This window comes from Leptidea sinapis, chromosome 46 (genome assembly GCF_905404315.1).
Source record: "Leptidea sinapis chromosome 46, ilLepSina1.1, whole genome shotgun sequence".
Lineage (NCBI taxonomy): Eukaryota > Metazoa > Arthropoda > Insecta > Lepidoptera > Pieridae > Leptidea > Leptidea sinapis.
This window is the reverse complement of record NC_066310.1, coordinates 5,329,457-5,351,288: the sequence shown is the minus strand read 5'-3', so window position 1 is coordinate 5,351,288 and position 21,832 is coordinate 5,329,457. Positions and strand designations below refer to the sequence as shown.

General features: G+C 34.5%; 1 protein-coding gene across 1 annotated transcript in view; it reads right to left on the bottom strand.

The window, feature by feature from the left end:
- Positions 1–20,321, bottom strand: part of LOC126977926 (tyrosine-protein kinase receptor torso-like) — a 50,630-nt gene extending 30,309 nt beyond the window's left edge. Inside the window, exons 1-3 of the mRNA XM_050826618.1 lie at positions 19,813–20,321; positions 1,459–1,492; positions 571–707 (exon numbers count right to left, since the gene is read on the bottom strand). Coding sequence (XP_050682575.1) covers positions 571–707; positions 1,459–1,492; positions 19,813–19,965 — 324 coding nt within the window. The 5' untranslated portion in view covers positions 19,966–20,321. The remainder of the gene's footprint in view (positions 1–570; positions 708–1,458; positions 1,493–19,812) is intronic.
- Positions 20,322–21,832: the final 1,511 nt, after the last annotated feature.

Sequence of the window (21,832 nt, the reverse complement as noted above, 5' to 3'; positions counted from 1 at the left end):
TCCGGTACGTGGTCGCTATTCGCCATAAATTTCTTTATAAAGTATATAAATTGAGTAAATACCGGAAAAGGAGATGGTCCACGCGAGGTTTAAAGCTACACACAATACAACACTGGAGATGCACGACGGTTTCGTGTCAGTTCTACTGAGCCGTATTTTTTTAGTAAAATAGAAACATATCTCTCAGAAGATTTATAAGAAATACGTTGAATATGGTATCAATTTAACCAGTGTTTTCTCATACTTTAAACTAATCTCTATGTTGTAACCAATTTTGCGTGGTTCTATCCCTTAACATTTTTGCTTACGATATACAAACGTCTGTAGGTATGTATACCTTACTAATTAACCATCATCAACTTGAAGACGTCCATTGGTGGACAAAGATCTCCCCCAAAGATTTCCACGACCAAACTCCCAGGCATCACAAGCAGCATCCGTTCCCGAGTTGACGCATTGGAAAAGCCTTCGTCCCGTCCCACATATTTGAGGGAAGAAGACGAATGCCATAGACATCAGACATAGATAATATGTTTGAATGATTAATAAACTATTAATTGGAAAACTTACACTATTTTGGCTCCGTTCATTACCAAGCACAACAATCAGCTTCCATAGTTGTGAAGGCGGCACCGCAAATGTAACTGATCTCTCCGACTGACATTTTATTTCAACGGCTGGAGACTTTATTCGTGGTTCACCAAGACCTGTATCAGAGAGTGCATACTTAGGTCACAGATTACTGGAATATTCCAGAAACAAATCTTAGAAGCCTTTAAGCTCTGTTCAAACTGACGCGACTTCCCGCGTGTCATTTTATAAGAGATTTATATTGCAAAACAGATATTTAATTTTATTTCATATAGAATTTCATCTATAATATAGATTAACGCATGTCGCAGAACAATCGAGCGCAGTTATATGGAAAAATTCGTAAAATTTTGTAGTTTCTTTTTGTTTGTAAATTATAAAGTTTTTTTTTATTTAAAAAATGCTCTCTAATACTTAAAATTCCGTATAGGGAATGACGCAAATTTTATTCCTAAATAATTGTCCAGTATAGAGGTAGCTTAAATTAAAAAAAAATTGAAAGATTTGTTTCACTATGAACATTTTTTCATGGTGACCACTGGAAATTTTAAAAGCTTGCTTAAGTTTCATTTAATACTAACTAGTTTTGAATAAAAAAATCCCAAATATGTACAAATCACAACAAACTAAAGTTATGTTTGAAATTTAAAAAAAATATAACAATTTTCGTTTAATAAAGAGCCCTCTTAATATCGAAGGCATACTATTTCCAATGGGTGGTAGTTTTTAACGTGCAATAAGTGATTTTAAATCCTATTTTCAATATTTGAATTTGATTACAGTAAGATTCCTAGATACTATAAACTATACAGATAAATTGAAGTTGGTTGTATAAGAAGCTTATGAAATAAGAAAACTATTACTTACTATAAAACAATTCCTTGCACCTGGTTACCATCGCCTGAAACAAAACAAGAAAAAAACTCAATACAGAATAACATATGAAGACAAAGTTCATGAATAAAATTTTAAATGTGTTTTTGCGGCCTATCAAATATTGTCGTCAGTTTTACATGTTTATTGATGTAACCTCCGCATGTATACCGTTTCCATGTCACTTTTATTTGCTCAAAATATTTGCCTTTATTGAAACAAAACAAATCTTATAACTGTATTTACAATACTATGATTTAAACCATAGTTTCTCAACCTTATTTTGCTCACCGCCCACTTTGAAAATATGTTTTTTTTAGAGTATTTTCGTGTATTTTTTTCCCTTTTTGACTATATTTTTTAATCTACCCACGCCCCATCTGCGCAATCTCAATGCCCCCTAAATTTCTCTGGGTCTTCTACTGCCCCCCCCCGAAAGTTTCAAACGCCCACAAGGGGGCGTTATCGCCCACGTTGAGAACCTATGATTTAAACAATATGTTATGTTTTTAAAGTGATAAACCTCACTACTAGGATTCTGAGAGTTGAACAAAGCAAACAAGATTTTATAACGATACGTAACTCGAACGGTTGGCTCAGTTGGTAAGAGCACCGGCATAGTAACGCCGGAGGTCGTGGGTTCGAGTACCGCATCGCTCATAAAAATTTTATGTGTGAGTGCTTTTCGTTTGACAGATTGATTCTTGTCAGTGAAATTAGTGACATTATGCAAAATTAAGTGACAGTGCAATATCCCTCCCGCCGCCTGAGTGATATGTTAAACAATATATCCTATTACGTGACACTATATAAATTCATCAAAAATACAGTTGGGAAATTAAAATAAACCGAATAAAAATACTCAAGATTTGGCCTAAGATACCAGGCTATAAACTCCAAAAAAAAAAATAGATAGACTGATCCGTTGACCGAAATAGCTGCCAGCGCTTGGGCAGTAGCCTTATTGAGGCGCGAAGATTTGTACATTCTCTGCGCATCTGGGACCCACGGGCCAAGTGTTTCGACACCAAACAGCACAAAGATGTAAGATGTAAACAAATGTCACAAATTTGCTCAAATATATTTAAACTGGAAATCATGCATACATTGTAATTCATCCATAGTTCATTAATATTTATAAAGATTTTCGTTATTGATTTTTTGAAGTTATACTTCTTTTGGCGCGATGGAGAAAAATTATGACAGTGAATTTTTACGATGTATATATTTGTATACTTGTATATACTTGTATATATTACCTTAAATGCTGAGTGTTTATACTATCTTTGATCTTAACTATTTGTAAAAATTTGATTTATAATTTAACCAATATTATAAAATAGTTAAAATGTTCATGTGATATTTTTAAATCTAAAATATGCAATTTGTAGAGCAATATATTTTTTTTAAATAGGAAAGTTTAAAAATAAGATAATGTCAATGTTTTCATCTATATTAAAAATACTATAATATAATTGTAAGATTTGCTCGCTTAAATGTCACTGCTTGTGGCGGCGACATGGAAAGGGCCGTCCCCTTCCCTAAAATATGGTTGAGGTAGGCGATGGCTGGCTCATGCGTCATGCTCGTGAACGGGCGCTGCTTGTGGTGGCAGGATGATCCTGTTGCCGGAGACTCGGTTTCAAATTCTTAAAAGTTATTATATATTTTATTTTATTTATAATCGCTTATAAAATGCTCACAGAATACCTTCATTTATTTATGGTGTATGTGGATGATGCAGCTACTGTACTCAATAACTTTTGTATTCATTTACATTTACTTTTTTGACTTACTCGTGTGAGACATTGACTATTTGACGTTTGAGTGTGTTTGTTGTATCATTTTGCATATTATATTGTAATTGAAATGATTTGTAAATCGATGGAAATGTAATCTTGATATAAAAGAATGGCAATGAGTTTCTTGCTACTTCTTCTCATTAGCTCAACTCTTTACGAAGTAGCGGTAGATTCACGAATAAAGTTATTTTGATTTGATTTGATTTGATTAGCTGGGAGAGTTTAAGTAATAATTACTGTGGTGGAAAGAGAAACTTGTATTAAATTAAATTGTTTCGTCCATGTATCGCATGCTGCGTACAGCCGGCCGCATCAAGAGGTGAATTTGAATCGTTAACTTCAACTGGTGTTTTTGGTGCGAGATTTAAGCTCTGGTACCTGAGAGGGAGCGTGAGTTCGAAACCCACACCTGATAAAGATTTTTTATTACATTATATTTACACAATCAAAACTGAATTCAAAATTTTATGAACGATGCGGGAGTCGAACCCGCGACCTCTCGCGTTCCGTGCGAGCGCTCTTCCTGAGCCAACTGTTAGAGTGACGTATCGTTGATAAAAATCTTGTTGCTTTGTTCAACCCTCAGGTTGTGGCTTCATCGTTCATAAAATTTTGTTTTATTTGTGTAATTAATCCCAGAAGTGAGAGTTATCACTTTAAAAACATAACAAATTGTTTAGATTATACTTTAATTACATGAATAAGTAAAGCATAATGTATTTTTCGATTACTATGTTGATATTAATATGTTATTTGTGAAGAAACATTTTACATTACATCGTGGCTTAATCCACACAAGTGCGTCTTTGTTACCTTAGGTGCCGATCATATTATTATATGAAATGCTTACTCTAAAATCACAAGATACATCAAAACACAATATCAAGCATTATTAGGCCAAAAATTTCACACCCACCCAAATATAATAATTTTATCTGTTACTATTTCTCTGGGGAAAAAAAAAACCCAACCAAGAGTGTTGATATAGACCTCTGACCTATATTACACTGGACTGGCGGCTGTCAAAGTGCTTTTGTGCCTGTTTGATATTCGCCATTTTGGCGCTGTTGGCCATAGCGAGGGTCTGCGGTACTAAAACTACTGATGACAACCTCAGCAAACATCGATAGGTGTTGGGAAACTATTAACAAAAAAAAAATTGTGTACTTTATTACGTTGATTCTTGAAGTATAAATAACACTAAAAACGAACGAAATTAATTCATAATGCAAAAATACTTCAGAGTATTGTACGTTCCTTCGCAGCCATTTGTATTATACGTCAAAATTAGTTCTCTGGACGCTCACGAGTGCGCTTCAAATAGGCACAAAAAATTTGCCGTAAAACATATGGAATATGGAGCCTGTCCAGTAGTATTTATACAGGTCAGTGATATAGACTGAAGTGCATTTTAACCGAACACATTCGAAGTCGACAGCACCCTCATTTCATGACTGACAACGTCTCATAAAAGACTGACACCATTTGTGACACAAACAAACGCATACAAATGCAATGTTTTAACACGGCCGAGTTTTTTCTCTTCCGTGTATGATGTTTTACGGTAAATGAGAAAAGTTTTGCATAAAATGTTAAAATTATTGTCAATGCACTTGTATACTTGTGTAAAAAACACATGGATGAGCTGTTTATTAAAATATTTAAGCAGGTAACGGTTTTTTGGTGGCATTTTTATTGAGCTTAAATTTAGTGCCGTGATAAAATATTATCAGCGTCTTGGTTTTGGTAAATCATGACTTCTTGTGAGTCTGTGGAAGAATTTCAACTATGGTTGTAAACATAGATACCTAAATAGAGCAAACATTTTTTTTGACATTCAGCCCAAAAAAATTCATAATTTTTTTTTTTAAATCTGTGTCTGAGATAAATGTACAGCAACCCTATCTTAAAAAAAATAATGTAGAGCTACTAACCGCATATCGAAAGATGACATTTAAAAAAAAATAATGTAATCGTATAAGTACCTACATCAGATTATTCTTGATGCGTGAGTAGCTTATCATCTTGAAATTATACGAGGGTCACCCTTAAAGTTTTAACAATGCGTCAGTAAGGAAATTTGCTCATGAAAAATTCATTTGAATCTTGAACACTTGAAAATAAAATGGCAAAATGACTTTTCTGACACGGTTGAATTGCGTCGTTAGGCAGGGTGGTATGACGTCATCAATACTGTTTAACCTTTTTTTTTATGAAAATAAGGGACGAGACTAGCAGGACGTTAAGCTGATAGTAATTGATACGCCCTAGCCATTACAATGAAGTGCCACTCAGGATTCTTGATAAAATCCAAAAATTCTGAGCGGCACTACAATTGCTGTTATGTTAAGTCTCATGTGCCCAGTAATTTCACTAGCTACGGCGCCCTTCAGAACGAAACACAGTAATGCTTACAAATTACTGCTTCACGGCAGTAATAGGCGCCGTTGTGGTACTTATAATCTAGCCGGCTTCCTGTGCAAAGGAGCCTCCCACTGGCTGAACTTTATGTAAATAAACTGATCGGGGAACTTAGGAGAGCTAGGCCAATCTGATTTACGCTGATGACATGTCTCTACTCAGTCCCTCGGTCTGACGCCTGCGTAGCCTAATTGACTTATTCGTCATTTCAAGTGACAATGAGTTTTTTGCCGTTTCTTCTCATTAAAACTCAACCCTTTCCGAAGTAGTGGTAAATGATAAAATGCATTCTTTTGACGTTGATAAGTATATATGACCTACTACCAATCAATATGATTTAATTTGTGTTTTGGTAGACTTGGAATTAACATTTAACGACGAAGCCACATCCCGTATTGCTGTATGTAACGGGTTTTATGAGTTTGAGCGTGGTCGAAGCTTTCCGCTTAGCCCATCGGTTTTTCTACAGTGACCACCGAGGATAAGTGCTGTTCGGCTAGTGACAATAACCGTATCGTCCTAAGAGCACTGAGCAATTCTTACATTTTTTTTTATGATAATAAGGGACGAGACGAGCAGGACGTTCAGCTGATGGTAATTGATACGCCATGCCCATTACAACGCAGTGCCGCTCAGGATTCTCAAAAACCCAAAAATTCTGAGCGGCACTACAATTGCGCTCGTCACCTTGAGACATAAGATGTTAAGCCTCATTTGCCCAGTAATTTCACTAGCTACCGCGCCCTTCAGACCGAAACACAGTAATGCTTACACATTACTGCTTCACGGCACCCATAATCTAGCCGGCATCCTGTGCAAAGGAGCCTCCAACTGGTGAAATAAAGGACATAGGATTAATTATAATTTATAACATTTGATTAATTTTTAGTAACCGCAGAGGGAAACTAAAATCATTTTTTTTTTATTAAATTACTTTAGCTTTTAAAATATACTTTTTATTCGTAAAGCTGATTGTGCTGAGAAGTGTGGTAAGAATTTAACAGAATAGGATGCTTAAGAATCATATCAATATTATACAATCACCGATTAATATTTATAATAATGTTTGATTTGATACCACAATATGTAATACATGTAATACCAGTGGGAGGCTCCTTTGCACAGGAAGCCGGCTAGATTATGGTACCACAACAGCGCCTATTTCTGTCGTGAAGCAGTAAAGTGTAAACATTACAGTGTTTCGGTCTGAAGGGCGCCGTAGCTAGTGAAATTACTGGGCAAATGAGACTTAACATCTTATGTCTCAAGGTGACGAGCACAAATGTAGTGCCGCTCAGAATTTTTGGGTTTTTTGAGAATCCTGAGCGGCACTGCATTGTAATGGGCATGGCGTATCAATTACCATCATCTGAACGTCCTGTTCGTCTCGTCCCTTATTATCATAAAAATAAATAAATGCAATACATCAAATCAAATCTAAATCACTTTGTTCATATAAGTCAAGGAATTGACACTTAAAAATGTCAAGTTTTCTTTACATTTTAAATTTACCGCAACTTCGCAAAAGGTTGAGCTTAACGAGAATAAGTTGCAAGAAATGGGGTACTATTTATTTATTTATTATTAAACCTGGCAAGTATTGAAGTATTGCTGGCTCACTCGACGAAATGTGAGACACCAGGGTTATAGAAATCTATAGGAGACGGCATTAGAAGTGATATAACCGCGTTAAACATGTGGCCTCATACCAGACCATAGACCAACAGCGGGTAAGTAGTGACTCCGCCTTTGATAGTTTATAGGTCTTCGATAGCTGTGAACACGTAGAAAAAATAAAAAAAAACTTTTTTTTATGACAATGAGAATAAGGGACGAGACGAGCAGGACGTTCAGCTGATGGAAAATACATACGAACCCATTACAATGCAGTGCCGCACTACAATTGCGCTCGTCACTAGCTTCAGACCGAAGCACAATAATGCTTACACATTATTGCTTCACGGCAGAAATAGGCGCCATTGTAGTACCCATAATCTAGCCCATAGTTTCTCAACCTTATTTTGCTCACCGCCCACTTTGAGAATATGTTTTTTCTCTAGAGTATTTTCGTGTATTTTTTTGCCTTTTTAGACTATATTTTTTAATCTACCCACGCCCCATCTGCGCCCGCCATCTCAATGCCCCCTAATTCTCTCTGGGTCTTCTACTGCCCCCCCGAAAGTCTCAAAGGGGGCGTTATCGCCCACGTTGAGAACCTATGATCTAGCCTGAGCACAGGAGCCTCCCACTGGTAAAGCTGGAGGCTCTATCTAGAAGTATACATTATCTAAGGACTCAACATTAATCAAAACGGCCGACGTGAAACATCGCGTAAATATATTTTAATTCAGTATATCTAATAGCTATAGCTATTCAATAGCCTCCAATCTAAATATTTCATTACATCGGTAACTCTTTAACATAATTACGGATGAAACGCAATAAAGTGACACGATACTGTGTAAGTAGAACATCTTCCCTACTAGCGGTATATCATACAGGTTAATCGCGCGGCTGCGAGTAAGTGTAACATCTTCCCTACTAGCGTTGTATCATTTACCATCACTAGTCATTACTAGTTGCTACATTTAGCATAATTGTTTTGTTTTTTTGAAGTTTGAAGAGCGGCGTAGTATCGGGTTCAATCAAAGCCCTAAGCAGCCCCCTGCATTGTTCCGGGCAAGGCGTATCACTTACCAATATGTTACTATCTTACTCATCTCGTCACTTTTTCTTATCAAAAAATCATATTTAGATTTCTACGTCAGGGTCGTTTTGGTCCAAGTAAAAAAAGTATTCTCACTTAGATTTTTTTTATGAAAATAAGGGAAGAGATGAGCCGGACGGTCAGCTGAAGGTTATTGATACGCCCTGCCATTACAATGCAGTGCCGCTCAGGATTCTTGAAAGACCCAAAAATTCTGGCGGCAAAGGAGCCTCCCACTGGTAAGCGTAGACAGCGTAAAGGCTCTTTTCAGACTACGCTATCATACGAGTATATTAATATCGCGAACCATACATTACTAAGGACACGTTCACACTTCAGTTTTCGATATATTATTGGCTTACTACATGCAATAAAATTGAGTATGTACTAAGTTTATTCTGTGCTATATCGTGGCCCGCCCTCTTCCTCCTTCTTCCAACTTCTAAAAGTTTGAAATCACCACGTTCTCCTCTTCTAATATATAAAATTCTCGTGTCATGGTGTGCGGGCTGGAACTCCTCCGAAACGGCTTGACCGATTCTCATTAAATTTTGAGTGCATATTGTGTAGGTCTGAAAATCGGACAACATCTATTTTTCATCCCCCTAAATGAATACACGAAATTTTTATTTTTTTTTGACATTTTTTTAAATTTGTTTGATTATGAGTCAGCATTAAAAATACATACAATTTCAAATTTTCAACCATCTACGATCAACACTTGTATCGCGATTTTAATATTATTCTAATCCATCCACAGACACGCAATAGAGTTGCAATATGGCAATCGAATATAATGATTATTGTAGTATCATAAATTTTATGTACGATATATTTGGTAGGTCTGAGAATCGGTCGTGATCTATTTTTATACCGTAAAATATTAATTATTGAATTTTTTTATTACTTTATATGGCAATACAACGTTTGCTGGGCCAGCTATATAACTATACTAATGAACGGATATTAATGGGAATTACTACATGGAGTGAAGTAATCAGACGGTTAACTGACATAGATACGGCGAGATTAGTATACTTTAGTTATTTTCATAGTATTATGTCCTATGGTATATTATGAAATATTATTGATAAAAAACAGTATTTTATTTATTATGTACAGAACAACGTCTGTCGGGTCAGCTAGTAACTCTATATGATTTGATGTCCATGCTCTGGCAGTTTTCTTCTTTCGTACCATTAATTACAAGATAGTGTCAAATTCCGCATTGTCAGTATTTCTCGATGAGTTTTCAAGACTATCAATTATTAAATCCATAGTGTCTATCGTGTGCACATTCTTCAAAAATGGCGGTCAACTGAGCTTGCCATCTATATATATAAAAATGAATTGCTGTTCGTTAGTCTCGCTAAAACTCGAGAACGGCTGGATCGATTTGGCTAATTTTGGTCTTGAATTATTTGCGGAATTCCAGAGAAGGTTTAAAAGGTGAATACATATGAAAATGTTCGAAATTAAATAAAAACAACAATTTTGTTTTTCCTTTGATGTGTCCTTTGATTTGAATCGAAAGAATAGTTTAAATTGAATAACTAATTAAGAATCTTTTTATTACTTTTATTACTTTATATGGCAATACAACGTTTGCTGGGTCAGCTAGTATACTATAAATAATTGCGATTAAATCGCGTCATGTGAACGCAATGCTATATAATACTTCATTAGCAGTAGCAGTAGATCCTTATTCGCTTTGCTATATATCACAATAGTTATATATCACAATAGTTATATATCACAATAGTCATATATCACAATAGTCATATATCACAATAGTCATATATCACAATAGTTATATATCACAATAGTTATATATCACAATAGTCATATATCACAATAGTTATATATCACAATAGTCATATATCACAATAGTTATATATCACAATAGTCATATATCACAATAGTTATATATCACAATAGTTATATATCACAATAGTCATATATCACAATAGTCATATATCACAATAGTCATATATCACAATAGTTATATATCACAATAGTCATATATCACAATAGTTATATATCACAATAGTTATATATCACAATAGTCATATATCACAATAGTCATATATCACAATAGTTATATATCACAATAGTTATATATCACAATAGTCATATATCACAATAGTTATATATCACAATAGTTATATATCACAATAGTCATATATCACAATATTTATATATCACAATAGTTATATATCACAATAGTTATATATCACAATAGTCATATATCACAATAGTTATATATCACAATAGTTATATATCACAATAGTCATATATCACAATAGTTATATATCACAATAGTTATATATCACAATAGTCATATATCACAATAGTCATATATCACAATAGTCATATATCACAATAGTTATATATCACAATAGTCATATATCACAATAGTTATATATCACAATAGTTATATATCACAATAGTCATATATCACAATAGTCATATATCACAATAGTCATATATCACAATAGTCATATATCACAATAGTTATATATCACAATAGTTATATATCACAATAGTCATATATCACAATAGTCATATATCACAATAGTTATATATCACAATAGTTATATATCACAATAGTCATATATCACAATAGTTATATATCACAATAGTTATATATCACAATAGTTATATATCACAATAGTCATATATCACAATAGTTATATATCACAATAGTTATATATCACAATAGTTATATATCACAATAGTCATATATCACAATGCTTTTACAACAGGATCCCAGAAAATGTTCAAAACAAAAGTATTACGTTATTCACAAGAATTGTTAAAAAACGTTTGTGTGGTAAAGGTTACTATAACATAAATGACTTTCTTAATGCACCCCAAATTGGGAATGGAGCGACCGCCATCAGGCTATTAAATAATAAGTTTAATTGTACAATGTTACTTTGTAAACATATTTTTTGATGAAAAAAAAGCCCGCTGAGTTTGTTGCGCCCGATCTTCTCAGGCCTGAGGCATTCATTTTGGAATGGGTGGTTTTTGACTTTCAATAAGTGATGCCACATCCTATTTTGAATAAAAATATTTGAATTTGAATTTATGTCTAGTCTGTGAAGACACCCACCAAAACACATTGAAAATCCCTTTTTATGCGACAATCTCTACTATAGTTTGGTATCATATTGACACGAGAGTGGGTCAGGGATTGGAAATAATACTCCGCTTATTTATAGAACGCGTCTTTATTTGCGTTCACTTTTCTGAACTTGCACTTCGCCGGTCTCCTCCTGTTCCCCTTGTCAGCGGCGATACCTTCAACTTCACTGAACACTAGCTAGTTCTCTTCTATCTTCTTCTTCTCATGGATCACTTTCTACTTTTCACTACTTCTTCTTTTCTTCCTTCTTTTCCTTTACTCTTTCGCGTCTGAACTAGAACTGCCGTAGGCCACGCTTAGTACGGCTTATATACCCCCGGATCTGTTCTTTTTTCAAAATGTTTCTCTTCCATTCAATCTTTCAATTTAAACTGTACTAGAAATTTCTTATAACGATTTTTATCCTGCTTACACATTTTACATCCTTTTTCTCTGTTCGATTTGATCCTGAACTTACTAGAAATTTCCATTAAGTGTACAAAACCCAAAGAATTCCATACACTCGTAGGTGTATCGAACCCGGGTCTACAGCGAATGAAGTAAACACTTTTCCGCTGAGCTAAAGAGAATTTTAACACTACGTTCACGCTGAGCTACGAGTATTGTTGACGATGCTGTCGAAATTATCTATTTTTGACAACTCTCGTCATGTACGTCGAAGCATTACTACAATATTAACATTATATTTATTTTTGTCAACCGAGTGACTTTAACCATGTTTGTTTACAAGCAATAACACCCGCCGTGTTCCGTGTGCTCGATTTATGATTGAGTCACCATCACAGCCCGTTACTTGTTTATCAACACGCGGAAATATCTTACTACGCACCTTAGCTTCGAGACCTTTAGGAATGTCTGCGCATTTACAAATATAGAGGATTTAAGTATGTAGTTGATAACAATATTTTGTTTTGAATTCTTCAAAGATAAATCAGATATTAAGAGTAGTTTGTTTGAAAAAAAGAAAAATTATTTAATCACTTAAGCCAAAATTACTCTTAAGAATGTAGATTTTACCATCACTTCAGAAAAGTTGGATATGTCATCTGGATGTGTCCCCCACAGTGCGGTTTTCAAAGAGCTTTCTTCCACGTACTACAAAGCTGTAGAATGAGCTTCCTTATGCGGTGTTTCCGGGACGATACACCATGGGTAACTAACACCAGGTGATCCGTGCGGTCGTTTGTCCTCCTTTTCCATGAAAAACAGTTGAGCTTTATGAGAAGAAGTCACTCAACTAACTCATTGCATTATATTTTATACAAACAAAAAGTGATGCACCAAAATTACACCGACATTTTAACTTACTAGGATCAGTTAGAAAAAGAAATGAATATACATAAGTAAAACTCAAAAGAGTATTAATTATTATGCGAGCATTTATATATTGAAACGAATAACTTAGAATGGTATATTACTAATATAAAAATAAATATTCCCGAAGACAGGACCGAGCAGGCACTTTAAGCAGCGTCTGTTCACGAGCATGATGCATGGAAAGGCCATCGCCTCCCTCAAACCTATCGTAGGGAAGGTAACGGTAAAGGATTTATTTTTATTACGTACTCTTAAAGTATTTTACTTTATTTCCTTGGTAAATTTGTTCCGTCACACGCTATCTTCACACGGACACACGTTTTGCCGAATCTTTCTTTGCAAGAATTATATAATATAATTTTGATTTAATTTCAATTTATTATATAATATATTAATATTATATAACAAATTGCCTGAGGACTTGAAAATACTGTCAAAGAAAATGGTTGGTTGGTTGAAAATATATTTTACAGTATTAATGAATATTTAAATAAACCATAATATGTCAAAAAACAACACACCCCTTGAATACGAACAGAACTCTATATAACTTGGAATACAAATCAAGAAAATCAAGAACACAATTGACTTACACAAAATAGCCAGAAAAATTAACATGACCTGGAAATATATTGGAGTGAAAAAATCTATACTTTCAATAATATGAATATTTAAATAAGTTTTAAGATTTTGCATGCTTTTAATTTAAGCTGGATAGTGGCAACATTGTAATATTTAAGATTTGGACATACCCTATTCCAAGGGAAAATAAATAATTTCATTTCATTAAAGAATGCGCATCGTCCCTCATTGATGTGGAAGTAATAGAAATGAATAGTAATTGTTATGATATACTGGTAAAATCACCGTCAGCATCGTCGAAAAAGATTGTGGTTGGTGTATTCGCTTCCCAGATCCGGCAAATAATCGGTAGAGATAGAAATAGATCTAGATTTGCTTGTATCGTATGCGATAAGCCAACTAGATCCTACATTTCACAATACGGCTGGATCGGTTTGTAGTCGCCAAATCGGACGTGAACTTCAGCAAGATTCGAATTTTTTGTCTTATCTTGAAATGGAATGTATGTTGTGTGAACTGGTGTATTTTAAGCACTATTGCCACTAAACCGAATCCTGCAAAAAAACCAATTCGGAACTCACGACGTTTTTCAGTCTCTAGTTATTTTATTATGGCTTCCTTGCGTGGTATTTCCAGGAGTATAGGACATGGTTACTTTCAGGAAAACCACGTATATAAACCTTCCTAAAAGGCTAACGCTCCTGTGATTCCTCTAGTGTTGCAGGAATATGATCACTTAAAAACAGGTGAACTGTACGGTCGTAGGTTCCATGGCCCGTTGGTAACATGATATATATCAGCATTTTTGTGTGATCGTTTCTGGGTGGTGCGAAAGTTATAAAAACCGATTCCGACGGGTAAAACGTTTAATGGCCTCAGAGGGCAATGGAAAGAGCTATGCTCGGATATTCGGAAGTGGCAGTGGACAGGGCACATAGCTCGACGGACATCTGTTACTTGTTACTTCCCCACCGGACATCTGTCCGGTGGGGAAATAAAGTCCTCCAATGGCGACCACCTACCGGAAGACGTAGTATTGGAAGCCCAAGATGGACCGACGATCTGTTCAAGATCGCCGGAATACGTTGGGTGAGGGCAGCGTAGGACCGATCGTCGTCGTGGCGATCTTTGGGGGAGGCCTTTGTCCAGCAGTGGACGTCTCACGTCGAATTTAGGTTAGGTTAGGTTAGCAAATTTAAACTCCTTAGAACTTTTCAATCTACCCTTCAGTTGTTCATCACCAAAATTTGCCTCAATCAGTAATCAATTAACATTTCTCACGTGAACCCCGTCGTCACGCATTGACAGCTGACATATAAAGACTTTTCTCTATACTATTGCAACAGATGTTACTTCTATGCGAATTCCTTTTTTATTTGGCATTTCTAAATCAAACTGTATAAGTTAATTTAACAAAAAAAAAACAAAATCGCGAAAAAACGACCGGCAACAGACGAATCACGTAGTGCCTCAACTCTTGAGTAGCAAAAAATAACAGAAAACATTTAAAACAGAAGTTTTCAAAGCCCTCGAGGTTGAATAACCTTTGTATCAGACTGACAGACTTGGCAAAAAATGTGTCCAGTATTTTAATGTTGTCATGCTCCATTGATTCTAATATGTACTTCAATTTATGATTAGTCAATATATAGGCCTGTGGCCTGATGATATAGCATATTGTCTACAAAGGAGAGAAAGTTAGGGCCTCGACACACCCAAGTAGGGGATCGCAATTTCCCGCGAGAGAAAGACCTGAAAAGCGAGGAATATAAATTTAATTATATCGTCTCAAATATATTCGTCCATCGCGCATGTTGCATTTCAGCCGGCCGCGGAGCAGGAGTGAAGTTGAATTATTAATTTCAATTAATGGTTTCAAGTCAGGTCGGTCGATTTTTCTATTACATTATGAATAAGAAAATCATAATATATATAAATTTGTTTTTGTTTCTTTCGTTATGCAAATAATAATATATTATTTTATGAATAAAATTTACTTGCATCGTGGTTTCATAAAACTAAACAAATGCCATTTAATTTTAGCAAACACATTGCAAAAATCCATTTTACAAATAAAACGCTGAGAGAGGCATTTGAAGTATTTTTGGTAGTCTTTTTACAAAAAGACTTAGGCCTACCATAGTATGCATGTAAATTGTAAGTGTCCGGTATCGCTGTCTGTCAAAATAGTAAATATCCAAATAAAAAAAAACAATAAAGAACACATTAGAAATGGAATTCCATACACTATGTTAGATTTGAATTTACACTTTTTCCGAACGTAAAATGTCACATTACTAAGTCAGCACCTACGAGCAGGCAGTATAATAGTATCTTACGCACCTAGGGGGAAAAGTAGGTCATTCTTCGGGTGACAATGTCCTACTTATCTCACGTGGTGCGTATACGTATTATACCACCTGGATGAAAAGCTCACTTTTAGGGTACTAAAAGCCTTAGGTTAGCTATTGCTGGTTGAGATTGTTAGCAATTGCCGGGTGAGATTGTTAGCTATTGCTGGTTGAGATTGTTAGCTATTGCTGGGTGAGATTGTTAGCTATTTCTGGTTGACATTGTTAGCTATGGCTGGGTGAGATTGTGAGCCTACTAAAACCTCGTACCAGGGACAAAAGTAGTCATTCCGGGAGAGAATCGGCCACTTTTGTCCCTCCTAACAGGCACTAAAATTGAGCTTTTCATCAAGGTGGGAAAAAAAATATACTTTTGCTTCTTTTATCTGCTTACTCAGAATGTCTTCAATGGTGCTTTTCTTCATATTTTTTTTGTTGTTTTAGTACATGTACGTCGCTTTTGTGTGGCTGAAAGAGTTGGCTAGGCTTCAAATGGCCGGTAACGCTCCTGTAACTCTGTAACCTCTGGCGTTGCACTAGAAACTTAACTTTACATTAACTTAACATTAGTTATCAGGTGAGCTTGTTACTACTTCGCTTGTTGGTCCCCCTCTCTCATAAAAAATACATATTGAGAGATTCCTTAACAGACGCCGGTGATAGGGATTTTTAGAAATTTCACTTACGTTAAAATAAGGGACGAATATGGGTGTATGGAATTCCGTTGTTTTGAAAGTAAGATTTACAAAATTCCACGTACGACGTACCTACCTGTGTTTTCCTTCCACGAGTAAGATGTCCGAAGTTCGACATACCTGCGTCTTTCCTCCGCGGTTATTTGGCTTTACATAAAAATTTACGAGACTACTATTTTAAGAGATCGAAAATTCATATAGGCGCAATTCGTCAATTTTGAATTTTATTACTTTAAAATTTACGAACCTGCCGGCTTAGCTAGTATTAGAAGTATGCTTATAAGAAAATATTCTATTATTGGTACAAATGCTTACATAAATGTATACGAATGAAGCCGTTATGGCAGATATGCATTTGTTATCTTATTTTGCGACCTATCCTCAAAACACGATCGATCAATGACGTCATATCGCCTAATACGTGCACTTTTATGTAATATTCAATAAAGCTGATAATGAACCAGCTATTGATGTCAATATTTCGCGATAACGGATCATGGTGTCCCCGATAGCGGGCAAAGGTCAGCGCTCGGGATTAGACCCCACTTTATTAACATCCACGGCATAATACACCACATGGCTTATGACTTATTATTTGTAGATACGTCATTCTTAGCACAATTTTTGATGACGTAGTAGGAGCGTATGGACTTGATTTAATCTCAACGTTTATAATATTTATTACTTATACCGATGTTTCGTTAATTTTTCGCTTAGCATGATCCCAGTTGACTGAAACGGCGGGATTATAGAAATCTAAATCTGCTAGTAATAAGCCCACATATGTAAATATAATATCCCTACATGCGTTTGCAACGCAATGGATGGGCTTATGCAGCACCACCAATGGGAGGCTCCTTTGCAAAGGATGCCGGCTAGATTATAATAATAATAATAATATTGACACACTTTTTACACAAATTATCTTGCCCCAAGTTAGGCATATATAGCCTGTGTTATGGGTTACAAGACAACGATATATTTAATACAATATACTTACTTAAACATACATAAATTCATATAAACATACATATTAAACATACATAAATACATTTAAACATCCATGACTCGGTAACAAACATCCATATTCATCATATAAATGCTTGCACCTACCGGGATTCGAACCCGGGACCTCTAGCTTAGTAGGTAGGATCGCTAACCACTCGGCTATACAGGTCGCTATTATGGGTACATATTACTGTGTTTCAGTCTGAAGGGCGCCGTAGCTAGTCAAATTACTGGGCAAATGAGACTTAACATCTTATGTCTCAAGGTGACGAGCACAGTTACTACAACTCGCCGCTCAAAAAATTTTTGGGGTTTTTCAAGAATCCTGAGCGGCACTGCATTGTAATGGGCAGGACGTATCAATTACCATCAGCTGAACGTCCTACTCGTCTCGTCATTTTTTTTCATTAAAAAATAGCCATGCTGTGCGAAATATACAAATACGTTTTTTCATATTTTTAACCTCACTGCCTATAACTTGAGGTACTTCTATATATTATTTAATATTACTTTCTATATTATTTACAAATATTTTTATTTTATTAATTGAAATGTAATAATCGGTCGGGGAAAGTATTTTCGATTAAAGTATGTAAAAAAAATAGATTTTTCTGTCAAAATAGGTGGAATGAATGTTTCTGAAGTAAGATATCCTGTTTCACGTCCAACGATCCAAACAATGCTAAGTCACTACTTTCTCGATGGTAAACTTTAAGTCATTTGTGAGGCGACATGTTTTACGTGGCTTTATCACTTCCAGCACCTTTTTTTAACATTTCTATTGTATATGTAATTCAAATGTAAATACTACTACTATTACATATATCATGGAACTGTCTTTAAAATAATTCCTTTCAAGTTCCAAACGGGGTCAATATTGATATTTGTCTCTCTCCGGCAGTGGTTAAAGATCTAGTTTAAATAGCGGAATTCTAAAAGCACAAATCTATCATTTGTCATCCTGTAGCACTACAAACAATAAAACTATGCATTGTTACGAAAGACTTGGCTGTATGAGCTTTGATCATTGCCTCCTGAAAACGTCTTAGTAAACTATTTCTTTGCGCGACGTAATTAGAATTACTTGTGTTAAATGTAAATTTTATATGTATTGATGGATATTCTGCAAACTGTCAATTTTGATATTTCTCGCGACGCGGTTATGTCATATACATTAAGATAAAAATTATGTGAAGGCCGTACAGGACGTTCCATCACAGTGTCTTACCAGTATTCGATGACATCTAGTTAACAGGCAGAGTATTACTACAAAACAAAGTACCCGATATTACCAACTTGTCTAAATAAGATTGAAGTGTCTTTTTTTTTAAAACAGCAACTTAGTAAACGCATATTATTTTTAATTTTATCCACTGTTACTATTCATACCAGAAAACCGGTTAGTATTACGATGGACTGCCGGCTCCGAAACTGCTGAAGCGATTTTGTCATGTCTTACAGACTGGGTGCAACTTTGGCCACTTTTTTGTCAATTAAATAAGTAATAAATAAGAATAACAATTGATTTGTTTTTTTCTCGAGTTCTAAACTTTTATAAACTTATCATTCAGTAAGTATTTTTTAACTGTGAAATATGTTATGTAATGTTCATGATTCTGCAATTAAAACCTGTCAAAAGTTAAGGACAGCGAATCGTAAGCATAAATTTAAAAAAAAATTGACAGCTCGACATGATAAACGAAGTATTCACATTATAATGCTGTATTCTATTTAAACCAGCAAACAAGAATTTTGCTAAAATATTTCTCCCTTACACTCTTGACACGATGGAGAGAAAATGTGCTCCTGATTTAAGGAATTCGCCTTAACTCCTCATTTTATTTACCCTAGGGCAAAAACTGGTACAAAATCAATTTAATAATTACTGTTTCCTTCACCCAAGAACATAAAAACATTAGATATTATATATTAGTACCTAGTCACGCTACAGATACACATTTAAAAAAAATATACATTGAAAATATATTTTTGAATTGAAAATTTGATAAAGAATATGTTTATAATAGCCCGATGCTTTACTAAAATGCAACTAATAAAATGACTAATCAACAAACATACCTATATGCTATAGTGTATATAATAATTAAATTAATTAATAAATTCAAGAATATTAAATTCATGATCATTATATTCCTGTTTAAAAAATTGTTTATTAACAATAATTTATATATAAATTAACAATATTTTTTATAGTTAAATAAAATCTTTTTTCATTACTAAGTTTATGACGATATATTAATACGAATTTCATCATACATTTCTAAACACAAATCTCAAATCTGGGTGTACTTACATTTTTCGAAAACATATCTGAACACACGGAGCTCGCCAACTCGTTCAATTGTTCGGTGGATGCGGGTAGATTTAGAAAAGTGTCACTACGCACGCACAATACACAATTCATTATCAGTAAAATACTCAAATCAGCTCTGAATATAAAATGCATTTTATCAATGAGTTACTACGGAAATTGTTTACAATAAATTGTTATAAGTAGTAATTACTTATCGATAACTTTATTAACACTTACGCACTATCGTTACTTGTTACAAACTTGTTTGTACGACCTATCAATTATATTTGATGCATCTTATGACATTTTTTTAATCATTACTAACAATTGAAATTCGAACGGATTTATAGATCTTAATATTTTTTTAATACGAGATCACATAATTGGTTGTTGTTTATGATTAGACTATAATGCCCGATAATATTTAATTCACTTTTTAAAATATAATTATTTGAATTTAGAACAAAGTGCGTTCCGAAAGCTTGAGGACGTGTTTGCGTGACTTATTCGCGGTTATCGCGCGCGGTATGATTGGCCCTGCGTTCAAATTAAACTGGGACGCAGCAGCCAAGGGGGAGGTAACACCTCTTACCTTTTTAAAATTTTCGGCCTGACATCTAATAGTATGCCAAAACCAAACCTTTGTTAAGGTAAAAAAATATATTTTACTAGCAATCTCGCGGTTTAACTCGCTACCGATCTCGTAGTAGCGGAACGTTTATTAATTCGGATAATAGATTTATTTTTGTTTAACTTAAAAGTTTTAATCCACTTAGCTATTATTTTCTTTAGATTAACATTTTTAAATTCGTTATATCTTTTGAATGAAATGTCCTATTTGAATAATTTAAAAAGTATTTTACAGGTATTGAAACAGTCTTTAATAAAATATTATTTAATGTGATAAAGAATAATACAGAGATATGAATAATATGATTTGATTAATGTCGGCATTTTTATCAACATTTAAAATGTAAAAAAGTAGTTACAGTGTCATAACTACAGTATTTGGACATTGGTATCGCGGACTTTTTTGTAGATATTGATACGTTCTATAATACTGTAGAACATCTTTTTGTTCTATCATCAATAGATTCCGCAGCGCACGCGATAAAAGACTTTTTATGGCTAATTTTTAAACACCTATGGTTATATTGTAATATAGCCTAGTATGTCACTCAGTGAAGATGCAGCTATCTTATGGTGAAAGAATTTGTCTTGTGGTTTTTGTGTGAATACATAACAAACACACATACAAAAACATAATTGATATGAGTTTAGATATCATGCGTCTAATGTATATTAATAATATGATTAATCTGACAAATTTTTGTTGTGAAGGCCGCGTACGAGATTTCCGCTGTGAATTGGCTAGATAGAACATTTCTTCCGCCTGTTTGTAATAAACTGAATGTTGAGTGCAGAGTTATTATGGAGGTCACACATCATCACTCATCACTGCTGTTGATTGACTTATTATGTGTTTACTCATGGCCACGTGTCATTAAGATCTACAGATACAAAATCTTAATATACTTAGTCTGGCCATAAATACTGCTACAATTAAAAACAAACAAAACATTACATTTGAATTTGGAATCTGTCATTTTTATATTATGATTGTTCATTGAGTTTCCTCATTTTGGCGCCAATACATTGTAGAATATTTTGCGATATTAAAATGGACTGGGGTGACGCTTGTATAGGTATAAGTAAAATGTTTGTTTAGGTACCAGGCTAGGTACAATGAGACCTCCTCTGTTTGTGCCAGTAAAAGGTTTGGCTGTCCACGTAGTGTTCGTACGAAAAATGTGGTCAACGTCAACGATTTTATCTCGGGAGATGAAGATAGCTCGTAGAACCATGTCGCGTGTTTTAAAGATTAGGTACTTAGGACTTGCAGACTATAAGAGACCTACTGGTCATTTCTTAACTGATAATTTAAAAAAGAAAAGGGTATAAATACTGAAGCGGTACGCAAATGGTGGTCACAGAAAATATTTGTTTACGGATTTCGGAA